Raw genomic sequence first — 15,721 nt, forward strand, 5'->3', positions numbered from 1 at the left:
CTGGTTGGAGAAACTCCCTCCGGAGGGGGCACAGGGATTTTAGCCTTTGCAGACCATTAACATGCACACATGTTATGCAAACATAACACACTACGGGGAAGGGAAACCCCAGAAAGCAGTATCGGGTCCCTTTAAATGTTGACGTCTCCTCGATAAGAACATAGGGAAATATTTGATGTTCAAATCAACATTTTGACTTTTTTTTCTCTAAAGCCACATCATTTGGTTTTTTTCCTCAAATGTTGGTTATTGTAAAGCCTTTCTATTGAACTCAGAATTACATTATAAAAATGTTTTAAATATAACTTGCCTTAAACTGAAGGAACCTTGTAGATAATGAACATAATAATTATAAAAACTGTATAAAATGAGACATATTTATTATTTTCAGACTAAATGGTACAAAAGTTGTCAGGTGATTTTCCAACAAAGAAATACAGATATTCATACATCATTAAACGTGTGTGTGTGTGTGTGTGTGTGTGAGTCAGAAGCTGAGGGAGAAGGCTCTGTACGACAGGTTGGTGAACACGTCGATGTGATTGCTGCTGCCTCCCACTGTCAGCATCTGCACAGAAAATACAAACATTTATTAATCTTTTATTTAATAAATTCAGTATTCTGGATCAGTGTCTTGTCTGCTCTAAACATGCAATATACTTTAGAGAAGGAGCTCCAACAAGCCGTGTAGGACAGAGTGAATACACAGACTAGACAGAGATGCTGTGAGAAACCAATGTGAGTTTGGAACAATGTAAATCTATTCCAGTCGAGCTCAACAACGGACCTATGATCAGTAGAAGTGGCCGTGACGCGGGACCTTTAACACTTCAGGAGCAACGAAGGGCTCACTCCACAAACACCCCATATGTGTCAGGTGATTATAACTACGGTGTCTGACAGGTGCAAACACGACAAAGATAACTGTCGCAAAAACATTTACATTAGGTTTACGAGCTGCACTTTCAGAAATGATGTAAGTATAAAAACACAAATGAAGAATCATCTTCACCATCTTGACACGCCAGGCGAAGCGTTTAGTAAAAGCGCTGCAAATACAAAACGCTGCAAGACGCTGCAGAACGGAAGAGCGACACTAAAGTGACGCACACAGCCGGGACCGGAGCGCATGTTGAGTTGGCCAACAGGGTTCTTACACCTTTTCCAAAGTCAAATTCAATCATTTTCAAGGTGCATTTTCCATCTTTTCCAGCATCTTACAGCTGTTGTAAATTACATATTTATATACACACTCAAATGATTATTTCCTACCTCACATTAAATCAGATGTTCTTTATGCTATAAACAACCACATGTGTGTTTCGTGATAGCCTTCTACACGAGGATGACAAATTAAAGAAAAGAAAACTAAGTTTAATATTTCAAAATGAGTGATCTGTACGTAGACTGGGCCTCCCATATAACCTGTCTGAGCCGATATACAACAATCAGCCAAATAACTTTTCAATACATTATTGATTACTATTTTTGAGGTACTTTTAGGTTGGCAGTAAACATAAGTCAGAGGTAAATGGTGTACTTCTACTCCACTACATGTATTTAATACCTTTAGTTACTTCACAGATCTGGATGAATGATGTGAAATATAATCAAGTGTTAAATCAGACTTTAGTTCCACCTGGAGTAAATCCACCAGCTACCCTGCAGCCTACAAAGTCATTCAGACTAGCTGCACCTTCACCAGCTTTGAGAACACTTTCATGATCTATCTTTATAAAACACATCATATATATTATTCTGAAATGGACCAATCTGCACAACGACTACTTTTACTGTCTTTAACTATATTTTGATGAGAATACTTTTCTACTTTTACTTGAGGAACATTTTGAATGCAGGACTTTTACTGTAACAGAGTATTACACTCTGGTACTTCTACTTTTACTCAAGTACAAGATCTGAGTACTTGTACTTTTACTCAAGTACAATATCTGAGTACTTATTCCACCTCTGGTAGCGTATTAGTCTGAATTGTAGCCACAAAATCACGCAGAGCTGCATCAAAATAGACTCACAATGGTAACAAGTGGAAAATAATATTTAGAAATGTGTCCAATGATTTTAGGTAATGCTGACTACTCAAGACACCTGACTTATACATCTTCAAAGGAAGACTGTGTTCATTCTACAATTACATGGGATTAAAGCAAATGTAGTTTTACTTGTATAATACTTCAATTTTATATAAAAGACAGTTTGTTTTCATCTGTTTTCAAATAAACAAAGTCTTGGCTTTCAGAATATTAAACTTGTTTCGGCAAATTCAGATGATAAATACAACTTTGAAGCTTCGGCATAATTACAAGCAGAGAACGGACTAATGTAAAGTCACAGCAGGCATAACAACAGCCGGTGTTTCTTGTGAGTGTTTCCCCGGTACACAAACACAAAAATACACACACACACTCGCGAGCTTCCCCCAGACCAGTAATACAAACGAAAATGTGTCTTCGGGTCAATGTGACTGATTTCGATAGAGCAAGTCACATTTGGTTTAGGCACGAAACATACTACCAGTAGAAATACATTGCTTTCAAAATCGCTCTGTGTCGAATCAATAGATTATATTTCGTGACTATAACACGAAATGCCGTGAGAGCTTCATCCTCTGAACACCACAGGATGGCGACTGTAACGCACATAACATAGGTACGCTCCTCTGAAATGATTGTCCCCTGCAATTATTATTATTATCCCTCAATCGATTTCGCTATTCAGCTCGCTAACGTTAGCTTAAACAAACGTAACATGCAACGTTAGCCTAATCTAAAATGCTCTACTACGGCGTACCTTTCATGTGGCTCGTCAGCGCAGACTCTCGCATCGTTATGTTGCAAACTTTGCAGGAGGCTACTCGTGGGCTTGACCCTCGTCTTAGCCATGGCTTGTATTTGTCTTCTGCTAGCCAACGCTCGTTGAAAGGGCAACCTCCTGGCACACAGTCATCTATCTCTCATCAGAATGCCCAGGTCACACGTAACACACACACTTGCAGGTCGCGCGCATAGCGCGGGAAGGCCGCGGCGGAGCTGTTTTATGTAGAAGCGAAGCAATTATTTTCTTTTAATCTAAAAAGCGAACTATTCAGTCAGAGAGCAATTTATTGTAAAAGTAAAGCATTTACATTTTCAAGCACTTTATCTCAATTTCAAGCACCATTCCCAACCTTGAAAACACCACGTCAAATTTCAAGCACTTTCAAGGATTTCAAGCACCCGTACGAACCCTGCCAACTGTCGCGGTTCAAGAAAGCCAATAATACGTACATGTTAAGTACGTTTCCAACAACAAAGCTATCACATGATTAGCTGTAACATGGCTAGCTATAGCTAACCTAATATGTTCAAATATCCTGACAAAACACTTACAATTATGGAACAGACTGACTCTGCCAACAGGGAAAGTTAGCCACCTTATCATCCCTGCACATCAAAAAGCGCTCCGGTCCCAGCTGTGTGCGTCTCTTTTTGGGCTCCGTTGTGTTTTAAGCCTCTTGAAGCATTTTGTTTATGCAGTGCTTTTAGTAAACGCTGTGGATGTTTCCTCAAGTTGGTGATGATGTTTCTTCATTTGCGTGTGTTTTGGCACATTTGTGTTTATATATTAGCATGGTTTCTGAAGCTGCACGTTTGCACCTGTGGCTCCCCATATTATACACCAATAAAAACACAATAACTTGCGGTGCATTCACTGTCTCACTGTGAAGTAACCGCAGATGTAACATGTATGTTATTGAACTTGTGGTGCGTTCAGTGTCTCACCCGGTGCTCTGCGCTGTTGGTGTTGAGCTGCAGCGTGTTGAGGCTCTGTGGCGTACAGGGGATCTGAGCCTTGACCTCCCCCCCCAGGAGACAGTGAGCCACAGACGGGCCCTCCCCCACAGCCAGGATCTACAGAGGAGGAAGGTAGGATGTACATGTTTTAATTAATACTCAGTTTAAACATAAAAAGGTGTAATAAAGAATAATAATACACAATTAAAAACCTAGTACTTTATTATTTCATGGAGTCACAGTATCCACAGCATTGTCCTGCTAATATTTCCGAATAAAAGCCTTAAAGGTGGGGTAGGTAAGTTTGAGAAACCCGCTCGAGATACACTTTTTGTTGTATTCCATGGAATGCTCTCAACATCCCGATAGCAATGAATATCTGAAGTGCTTTGACAAAAATCCATAAAAAAAAGTCATCTGTGGAAGCCGTGGCGCTGTAAAAAGCACGACCAATCATCTGAGCCGGCCCGGCTAAAATAACTGGATGGCCTACCTGCCTGTCAGCCTTCCATCTGTGCACAAACTTACCTCGTGCCCTCATTGGTCATGTGCGCGTTCGTGTGTGTTGGAGGAGGGGCTCTGTGAGGAAGTCTGAAGGAACAGGCAGATTTTTTGCGGCTGTGTATTTTCAAATTCTAGCGCACTCGAGCTGGTTTCTCCATTCTTACCAACCCCACCTTTAACAACTGAAGAGATATTGTCCACGGAAAAACACAAAAGGGCTTTTATTTTGAAACCGAAAAGTTGAGTTAAAATGTAAATGTTTACTTTTCTCATGTCTGACGTATGCTACAGAGATTAAGACATTTAGACTTTAGTATTTGTTTTCATGTTTCTTTTCTTTGAGACTTTTCAATTGGATTTGGTTCATCTCCACATGAAACTTGTATAATGATGAAACGTCTCACCCATTTTATCAACACTTCTCTAACTTCTGGTCACTTTCCAAACATTCTCAAGGAGGCGAAAGTAAACCCTCTCCTAAAGAAACCCACTCTCAACCCGTCTGATGTTATAAACTACAGGCCTGTCTCTCTCCTCCCGTTCCTGTCTAAAACACTTGAACACGCTGTCTTTAAACAACTCTCCTGTTATCTCCATCAGAACAACCTTCTGGATCCGCACCAGTCTGGTTTCAAGGCAGGTCACTCCACAGAAACGGCTCTCCTTGCTGTCACTGAGGAACTGCACACGGCTAAAGCAGCCTCCCTCTCCTCTGTCATCATACTGTTGGACCTGTCTGCTGCATTCGACACGGTGAACCATCAGATCCTCCTTCGCACTCTCCAAGAACTTGGAGTTTCAGGCTCTGCACTTTCCCTCCTCACCTCATACCTCAAAGACCGCACCTACAGGGTCACCTGGAGAGGGTCGGAGTCCGACCCTTGTCAATTAACTACAGGGGTCCCTCAGGGCTCTGTTCTTGGTCCTCTCCTCTTCTCTCTGTACACAAACTCGCTCGGATCTGTCATTAGCCCGCATGGTTTTTCATACCACTGCTACGCTGACGACACCCAATTAATTCTGTCCTTTCCCCGCTCAGAGACCCAGGTCGTCGCACGCATCTCTGCTCGTCTAGCTGACATCTCTCAGTGGATGTCTGCTCATCACCTCGAGCTCAACCTTGACAAGACTGAACTGCTTTTCCTTCCGGGAAAAGATTGTCCCACTCTTGACCTGACAATCAACATCGGCACCTCTGTTGTTTCCCCGACTCAGACTGCAAGGAGTCTGGGTGTGACCCTAGATAACAACCTGTCCTTCACTGCAAACATCGCTGCTACAACCCGTTGCTGCAGATACACGCTTTACAACATCAGGAGGATACGTCCCCAGCTGACCCAGAATGCCACGCAGGTTCTGGTCCAGGCTCTCGTCACCTCACGCCTAGACTACTGCAACTCCCTCCTGGCTGGTCTACCTGCATGTGCCATCCGACCTCTGCAGCTCATCCAGAATGCAGCGGCTCGTCTGGTCTTCAACCTTCCTAAATGTTCCCACACCACGCCGCTCCTCCGCTCCCTCTACTGGCTTCCGGTAACTGCTAGAATCCACTTCAAGACACTGGTACTTGCGTACCATGCTGCGAATGGATCTGGCCCTTCCTACATCCAGGACATGGTTAAACCGTACACCCCAGCACGTGCACTCCGCTCTGCATCAGCCAAACGACTCGCTGCACCCTCGCTGCGAGGGGGGCCCAAGTTCCCATCAGCAGAAACACGTGGGTTTGCTATCCTGGCTCCAAGATGGTGGAATGAGCTCCCATTGACATCAGGACAGCAGAAAGCTTACACACCTTCCAGACTGAAAACTCATCTCTTTCGACTCCACTTCAAGCGATAGAATTACTATCAAAGCACTTATATACTAATAAAGGACTGGCTTATCTAAAGCCAGTTGAGCAGCACTTGAAATGCTTGGCTCTAGGAAACCTGAAGTACTTATATGATTCTGTTTTCTTCAAGGTTGTGTCTTCTTGGTCGAACGCACTTATTGTAAGTCGCTTTGGATAAAAGCGTCAGCTAAATGCAATGTAATGTAATAACCAGAAGTTCAAAGCTAACGTTATGCTATAAACAAATTACATTTTGGTCACGTCTTCACATCAACACCGCTAAGCTAAAGGTGGCTAATGTTCGATGCGATGACGTTTAGTAGTCTCCTTAGACAGTTGTTGGCAACAGCTGTTTTAAAGACACTGCACATAGTCACCAGTGGGGGATCTACTGACGTGTTTAGGGGACATCAAGCATCAGAAAAACATGTGTCACGGTGTGTGTGTGTGCAACGCGGGGTCTCACCATGTCCTGGTAGAAGGACGTCTGTCTCTGGCAGCCCGTCAGAGGGAAGATGGAGGTCGGGGACAGAGAGCGGAGATGCCACAGAGACAGAGACGGACCTCCACCACACAGCTGCAGGACACAACCACACCATTAGTAGTGATCATTGGGGATAATCATAAGGAGAATAAAACTATGATTAATTTAATACTTTTTAGTTCCTTACCATCCAGTCTGAGTCGGTGGTCAGACAGCTGATCCATTTACCGTACTGAGGTCGAGCACAACTCTGAAACACACCAGAGTCTGTTCACTTTTCCACCGTTTTAAAGACTTTTACAAATGCAGAGCTGATGGGTGGATGACTTTGAGATGCAGCTACATATAAAGAACAGAGATGGGAGGAGGAGGTGGCAAGGAAGGCGAGCAAGAGGAGCACAAAATAAAAGGGAGGAAGAAAGGAAAAATATGAAGAAGAGAGGTGAAAGAATAAAGGAGATGGAGTAAGAGTTCAAATCAATGTAAGGTGAAACACATTTTTTCAAAAGTGAAATTCGTTTTTTTAAGAGATACTTGCTATATACAGCGGAGGAGACAAGTATTTGATCCCTTCTTTGCCCAAAGAAATTAACAATCTATAATTGTATTGGTAGGTTTATTTGAACAGTGAGAGTAAGAATATCAAAAAGAAAATCCAGAAATCTACATTATATAAAAGATAGAAATTGATTTGCATTTAACTGTGGGAAATAAGTATTCGATCCCCTTGCAACCAACAAGGACTCTGGCTTTTCCACAGTCCTTTAAAAAAGTACTCCTTATATCAACTTGTTGCCTGGCTAAAAGACACCTGTCCACAGAATCAGATTCCAACCTCTCCACCATGGGCAAGACCAAAGAGCGGTCTAAGGACCTCAGACTGTAGACCTGCACCAGGCTGGGATTGGCTACAAGGCCATCAGAAAGCAGCTCGTGAGAAGGAGACAACTGTTGGTGCCGTTATTCAGAAGAAGAAGAAAGACAAAATGAGCATCAGTCGCCCTCGGTCTGGGGCTCCACACAGGATCTGGCCCTGTGGGGTCTTGGTGATGATGAGGAAGGTGAGGGATCAGCCAAGAACTACACAGAGGAACTTGTTCATGATCTCAAGGCAGCTGGGAGCACAGTCACCAAGAAAACTATTGGTAACACACGACACCATCATGGATCAGATCCAGCAGCGCCTGAAGGCCCCCTGCTCAAGAAGGACATGAGAGGCCGTCTGAAGTTTGACAAGGAGCATCTGAATGATTCAGAGAAGGCTTGGGAGAAGGTGACGTGGTCAGAGGAGACCAACATGTTGATCTTTGACATCAACTCGACACGCCGTGTTTGGAGGAAGAGAGAGAGACCAACTACAAGAAGCGTCTGACCTCTGCTGTCCAACAAGGGTTTCTCAAGGGATCAAATATTTATTTCCCAGTTAATATAATGTCAATTTCTGGATTTTCTCATTAGGCAAACTTACAAAATCTGCAAGGGATCAAATATTTATTTCCTCCACTGTATATATATACTGATATATATTATATATACACAGATCTGAAAAAAATTGAGACCACAACAAATATTTCTTAAATCTCAATCTCTACATGTATGGCAGCCATTCCATTCCAGTGTCTGTTGAATTCCAACACTCAGAAATGTTGTGAGTAGTTTATAGAATACAAATAAATAAATAAATCATTTTACTCAAACACATACCTATAAATAGTGAATCCAGAGAAACAGATAATGTTGCAGTGGTCTATTTATCTTTCCAGAGCTGTATATATATTATATATATAATATATATCAGTATCAGGCGTTAAAGCTGTGGGCTGTTCCCTCACCTCGTACTTGTAGATCTCGACGCAATGCACAGACTGACCCGTCCTACTGTCTGGAACACAAATCGGAGAAATTAACAATACGTTTACAGTCTGCTGCTAGATGAGACATTACTTATCACTGACAACAATAATAATAATAATAAGGGGAAGAAGAAGAAAAGGTGACTCACCCCACATCCTCACAGCTCCGTCCTCCCCCCCAGACAGGATCTCTGCCTCCCTCTCTCTCACACTCAAACAGTGCACGTAGTCTGAGTGTCCCTGCAGCACTGCCTGCACGCACACACATTTTTTTGGGAAAATAAAGTTATTTGATTTAGTATTTGGAATAAAGTATATTTGTTGTTTCTTGAATAAAGGTATAGTAATAGCTGTTTAAAACATTTGATATATATTTTGCATCATTTTACAATTTTCTTTAGTTCAGTTACAGTTTAATGCCCTTACGTTTTATGTATTAGGGTTACGTTTTAAAATTGTATGTATTAAGTTTAATTTTTTATTAATTTACAAAAAATATATACACGTGTAGTTGGTTTACATTTTTATATAATTTGTTTGAAGTTTTTATAGTTGTATTAAAGCAGACAGGAAGTTATAGATAGCTATAGGTGAGGCTGACTGCAGGCTGACTGGAGGCTGACTGCAGGCTGACTGGATGCTAACAGGAGGCTGACTGCAGGCTGACAGGAGGCTGACTGCAGGCTGACTGGATGCTAACAGGATGCTGACTGCAGGCTGACTGCAGGCTGACAAGAGGCTGACTGCAGGCTGACAAGAGGCTGACTGCAGGCTAGTGTTAATTTCGTCAGCTATTTTTTTATTTAGTTTTAGTCTTAGTCCTGTGTTAAATTTCCTTTTTAGTTTTAGTCATATTTAGTCACTTTCATCCTGTTTTTATTTAGTCAAGATTTAGTCGACTAAAAGTCTGAGCATTTTAGTCTTATTTTAGTCAAAGAAAACTAATTATTTTAGTCTACTTTTTGTCAATGAAAACTGTTGAGTCTTTTTTAGTCTTCAGATTATATAGAACATTTCAGTGAAACTAGTCTAGCCAAAACCAATAATTTGTCATTTTAGTATATAAATAAATAAGATTATATCTTGTCCTTATTTGATGAAAAACACAGGTTGAATGATTAAGCAGCTTTGCAGAGAGTATCTGCTCAGGTTTGTGGTGTTTTACCAGCTGTGTTTTGGCCACATTGCTTCCCTTCTGATGAAACAATGCATTCGCTTTTTTTCTCCGCCTCATTGTAGCGAAAATGGGCCCAAATATCACATCGTTTCTTTCTCCCAAGCAGTGGTGGCTTTGGACTTTTTCGTTGTCACTCATTTTGACGGACAGGATCGTAACATTTCCGTCATAATCCATTATTATCCGTCGAGTGCACAATGTATCACTCACTCGCGCTGACGGGGGGTATTCGGTTAACGCGACCACTGCTCCCAAGCCCTGTTGTTGCCATTTTATTTTCTGTTAAATAAGGTTAGTTAGACCATGAGTTAGACCATGAGTTAGACCCATAGACTGTATATATAAAGGTTAGACCCGAGTCTTCCTGACAGTTCATATTGTGCCGCTGCCCGGTGTAATTCAAATGTACCGCCGCGCGCAGCACAGAAACAGCTACCGCAGCACCGGAATGGAACTGCTGGGAGAAAAACTGACTATCAGAGATTTAACGTTATCTTTGATAATATTTCGTCTCCTCATTTTTCGTCAACGAAAGTAAAGTGAGAGATTTTGTCATAGTTTTTATTTAGTAAACTACATTTTCGTCTCGTCACTTTTCGTCAACGATATTGCATGATGATTTCGTTACAGTTATTGTTTACTGCTGTCTCGTCATCGTCTCGTTTTCGTCATGGAAAAAAAGGTCGTTGGCGAACATATTTCGTCAGTTTTAGTCAACGAAATTAACAGGCTGACAGGAGGCTGACTGCAGGCTGACTGGAGGCTGACATGAAGCTGACAGGAGGTTGACTGGAAGCTGCATGTGAAGCTGACTCACCTTGAAGATGCCGTGCTCCAGGTCCAGTATGTGGATGTTGTTGTCTCCTCCTCCCACCACCAGACTGTTATCCTGAAACACAGAACCATCGGCCTCATACAGGGGAAGCATACTTTCACTACAGTACTATACGCAAATACAAGTCTGCAGCACAAATATTTAGAGGGAATGTTAAAAAAAATAATGCAGAATTATCAACAATTCTGACTTCATATTCTCTAGAAAAAAATAATCACATTTTGCTTCTCATACCACCGCTTAGTATTAATAAAAAAATATGAGTTCATGTTGGCATAAATGTATGGTATTGATGAGGGATTTTTGGGCGATTCTATTACATACAGTACACTCACCGGCCACTTTATTAGGTACACCTTGCTAGTACAGAGTTGGATGCCTCAATGCATTGAATTGCTGCCATGTGATTGGCTGATTAGATATTTGCGTTAACGAGCAGTTGAACGGGTGTACCTAATAATAAACTGGCCAGTGAGTGTATATAATATTTTACGCATTTTTGAGTCATTATACATATAAAATATAAATATTTCTCCATCCATCCATCCATCTTCTCCCGCTTATCCGTGGTCGGGTCGCGGGGGTAGCAGTTCCAGCAGAGAGCCCCAAACTTTCTTTTCCCTGGCCACATCAACCAGCTCTGACTGGGGGATCCCAAGGCGCTCCCAGGCCAGCGAAGAGATATCATCCCTCCACCTGGTCCTTGGTCTACCCCTTGGTCTCTTCCCAGCTGGACGTGCCTGGAACACCTCCCTAGGGAGGCGCCCAGGTGGCATCCTAACTAGGTGCCCGAACCACCTCAACTGGCTCCTTTCGACGCGAAGGAGGTTCAACTCCGAGTCCCTCCCTGATGACAGAACCTCTCACCTTATCTCTAAGGGAGACACCAGCCACCCTGCGGAGAAAACCCATCTCGGCCGCTTGTATCCGCGATCTCGTTCTTTCGGTCATGACCCATCCTTCATGACCATAGGTGAGGGTAGGAACGAAAATGGCCCGGTAGACAGAGAGCTTTGCCTTCTGGCTCAGCTCCCTTTTCGTCACAACGGTGCGGTAAAGCGACTGCAGTACCGCTCCCGCTGCTCCGATTCTCCGGCCCATCTCACGCTCCATTGTTCCCTCACTCGAGAACAAGACCCCGAGATACTTGAACTCCTTCACTTGGGTACAAGTGAAGGATATTACAAAGTACAAATATTTCTTAATAACTATATTAGGTGTGTGTTCTCACCCGGGTGTTTAGGACCATGGCGTTGATCTCCGGTATCTCTAGACTGGATCTTAGGAATAAAAACTTCAGTCAGCTCTTTGCTCACTTATTACAGCAACATATAATAATAAATATTATAATAAAATATGAGGTAATTCAAACAGAAAGAAAGCGTCTCTCACTTAAAGTTCGGTCTCTTTGTCCACAGAGGTTTCACATTCTGAAGAGACAAAATTAGAAAAACTTTAAGTGAAGTTTACTAACTGAGTATAAGCAGCAAATTCAGATTTCACAACACATCATAATATAATAAAATATAAAACAATAAATACAGTGTGTACATACAAATATATGTATATATTAAACAATAATACAATGATTATAATATCAATACAGTGTATACATATTAAAATAATAATAATACTTTTTAATAAATACAAACATTTGTTGGTCATCTTGTTATTATAAATCATTCTGATACACTTCCTTTACAAATAACTCTTTGTTCTTTGTACACTAAGATTGTACTTTATACAATAACTGGGCACCAAATCACTGTGAGGATGTATTTTAATAATACCAATAATAATGTAAATAGGGTCTGACCTTCTTGGTGAGGTCGCTCCAGCTCCAGCAGCTGATCTCTCCGTTTCCTGCGCTCAGGAGGTGACAGTCGGTGGAGAGGAGCGAGAACACAGGTCCTTCATGAGCTATAAACACACACACACACACACACACACACACACACACACACACACACACACACACACACACACACACACACACACACACACACACACACACACACACACACCACACACACACACACACACACACACACACACACACACACACACACACACACACCACACACACACACACACACACACACACACACACACACACACACACACACACACACAGTGAGAAAAGGCAGGAGTAAAGCAATGGTGACTCTTTCTCACTTTCAGAAAGTTGCCCTTAGAAGACCAAAAACTGCCATAAAATATACATATTAATATTACTCTCCACTTACTTCCGGGTTAGCTCTTATAACCAACTTTAGGCCTGATCATAAATACTTTATATCCTTTTTGAGACTTTGAAAAGGTAGTTAATTTACAAAGTGCCACTAATGTTTGTTTTTATGAAAGTAACATGTCCAACAAAAGAGCAAATCAAATAAAATATGAATATAAACATAGGCACTTAAAGTGAAAACATAAACAGGTTTATTAGAATATATACAGGGGTGTATTATTACACCTCTGCATAAAACTATCGTTTTTAGGACATATGTATTAACACTACTAACTTGGTTTTTTTCATTACTTACTAACAAACTAAAAATAACACAAAATACAATACTCAACATTAAAAGTTATTAGTCCCTAACTAGTGTGACAAATCAAAGTATACTGAGGTCTTAAAAAAAAAAATGTGTTTACAATTCTCATTAATTGTATACAATGGTAATGACAGTAAGATAACTGAACTTTTGAGCCCCATCAAATGAAACAAATAGTTAGGGTTAGGGGATATGCGTTATATCTCACCTGTGAAGGTCAGAACAGGTTTCTGACTCAGGGCTGTGGCATCTGGACTCAGAGCTGCAGACAGGCTGCAACCCAAACATAACCAATATATTAATATGATTATTAATATACATTTGGTTTAAAAGAGGCACTATTTTGCTTATTTTCAAGTTCATATCAGTATGAAGTGTCTCTACTGGGACATGTCTCCATGCTTTAATACTCAAAAAGCTCTTAATATTTCTCATAGGGCCTGTGCTGCAGCACCTCTTTTCACCCTCTGTCTGAAACCAGAGCCTGCTCTGATTGGTTAGCTGGCCAGCTCTGTAGTGATTGGTCAACCGCTTAGAGATGTCCCACTTCTTAGCCTATTACGTACAATGTTATGGAGCGCTAGCCAAAGTAAGCGTGAGTCTTACACAGTGATGTCACTATGTTACGGAAGTAAGAAAAGGAGTCCAATGGAAGCGTTGGGGGCAGGGGGGGGGGGGGGGGGGGTGTGTGGGAGAGAAACTCCCTCTGGAGGGAACACAGGGATTCGGAACACAAACTACAAGAAAGGGAAAACCTGAAAAAAGCATAATAGGGCCTCTTTAATGAGATGATCATAGTTTTGTGTGTCGGACCTGAACACGGCGATCTCGCCATAGTTGTTCCCGGCTGCCAGAAATCGTCCACAGGGAGAAAAACTCTGCGAGAACACGGACATGTGGAGGAGCTGCAACAACAAACGCACATTAAATATTCATCGTTATTAAACTTATGAAATCCTATCAGCAGCTCTGTGTTTTCTCTGCTCATTATTTCCAACATAAATCTGTCTGTTGACTTCGATCAGCCATCTATCATTTGTTGGAGGTATTACAAGCTGAAACAGCAGGATGGCAGGAAGAGTGGTCTCAGATGTACAATTGCAGTACAAGCCCACTTAGACAAAATATGAAACAATCTAAATTAATAAAAAGATAATTAAAGAAAGATAAAAGAAAAGAAAATCAAGTGTCACAAAAGTATTATTATTAGTAATATACATGTATTACTGGGCATCACACCTATCAAACGTAAAGGGTTTTTAGAAGAAGTAATATATATATATATTATTATCCAATTAATAATATTGAATGATTAAGTAATTCCAGGACAAGTGAAGACCAATACTGTGTCACATATTCAGACAAAAGACAATATACAAGTAAAGACACATTACAAAATACAGTTCAAACTCTGGTTAACATTTATACAAAACGGGTTACCAAATGGGACTTGATGTAAGGACCTTAATAAATGCTCTTATAACATGTGCTTGGTTCCATTTTAAAAAGATATATAACTTTTTAACGAATTCAATCAATAGATTCAATACCCACATTTAATAGGAGTCCCTTTACCACTAATAGAACATATTTTAACCAGTAATCCTATGCGAGCATTTTTACAAGCTAACAAGAAAACCCAACTTTAGCAGAAAACAATGGCATGTTTATTAGCTAACAAAACGTATTCTAAACACCAACGATAGTTTCGTTAAGATGAAGTTGATGTAAACGTGTTAACTTATGTAAGCTGTTTAACTAATAAGCACAAAACACACATTTTAGCGGAATTCTAAGTGGTGTTTGCCGCAAAGCCTTAACTTGTAAGACCAAGGCACACAGGTACAGCTAAGGGGATTAATTAAACTTTAAATCAGTGTGTATTAACGTATTCTAACTAATCACCATCAGATATTATCGTTATTTGCCACATTTCCAACAACAACAAAGCGCGAGTAAAGCTAAGCGCATATTTCAGTATAAATGTGAGTGAGATTTTTAAATTAAATTGAATTTCCTCCACAGTTTTAAGAACATATTAATGATAGTTTACCTCTACGGGACCCATTCTGTTCACACGGACACTTCGTGCCTTTATAACGGCTGCAAAAGGAGCAAAAAGTCGGTAATTTAAGTTTTTTTTTTTACAAAAACGATGCGAGGAGGGAACAAGATGAATGCAGTCGAGGGAATATGACGTATGCACTAACGCAAAGGATTCTGGCACATGTAGTACACATTCTAGCAGCGAGGTGTTTTTTTTATGTACAACGACAGGATAAATGTAATTCATAAATGTAGGAAAAGAAAACAATTATACTCAAAATGGATTCGATAAAAAAAACACCGTATGAAATCACTTTGTCTCAAAACATGTTTTAGTATGTATTTGATCATTTTAAATTATATTTTAGAGCAGGTTCAATTATAATTATGAATTTGTATATAAAGAAATGGCAATAAAGGAAAAAAGGAACTAGGAACTAGAATGAAAAATAAACAAAATTCTATCATAAATTTAAGATAATAAATCAATGTACATTTTATTAATAATACACTTTATATTGTTACAAATATTATTGTATTGCAAATCATCATATCTAAGGGAGGTATAGAGTAAATATAAAAACGTTATGAAGGTAGAACTATGTAAATATGTATGCTCATTTTTAGATTTGTTAT

The 15,721-nt window shown here is 40.5% G+C and overlaps 1 protein-coding gene across 2 annotated transcripts; it reads right to left on the reverse strand.

Moving 5' to 3' along the window:
• Positions 1 to 383: 383 nt before the first annotated feature.
• On the reverse strand, positions 384 to 15,223 carry LOC117451077 (THO complex subunit 6 homolog). Of its 2 annotated transcripts, none has more exons than XM_071204162.1 (13): positions 15,093 to 15,223; positions 13,853 to 13,944; positions 13,248 to 13,312; positions 12,298 to 12,401; positions 11,874 to 11,911; positions 11,713 to 11,755; positions 10,464 to 10,535; positions 8,619 to 8,721; positions 8,449 to 8,498; positions 6,804 to 6,866; positions 6,599 to 6,709; positions 3,783 to 3,911; positions 384 to 568 (listed from the first exon to the last, which is right to left on the reverse strand). In XM_071204162.1, the coding sequence occupies exons 1-13, from the start codon at positions 15,105 to 15,107 to the stop codon at positions 488 to 490; spliced, it is 966 nt and encodes a 321-aa protein (XP_071060263.1). In that variant the 5' UTR covers positions 15,108 to 15,223; the 3' UTR covers positions 384 to 487. The 2 variants fall into 2 exon arrangements, with proteins under 2 accessions (XP_071060263.1, XP_033945069.2); XM_034089178.2 differs by having other exon boundaries at positions 11,713 to 11,761.
• Between the last annotated feature and the right edge of the window lie 498 nt (positions 15,224 to 15,721).

This window comes from Pseudochaenichthys georgianus, chromosome 8, assembly GCF_902827115.2.
Source record: "Pseudochaenichthys georgianus chromosome 8, fPseGeo1.2, whole genome shotgun sequence".
Taxonomy (NCBI): domain Eukaryota; kingdom Metazoa; phylum Chordata; class Actinopteri; order Perciformes; family Channichthyidae; genus Pseudochaenichthys; species Pseudochaenichthys georgianus.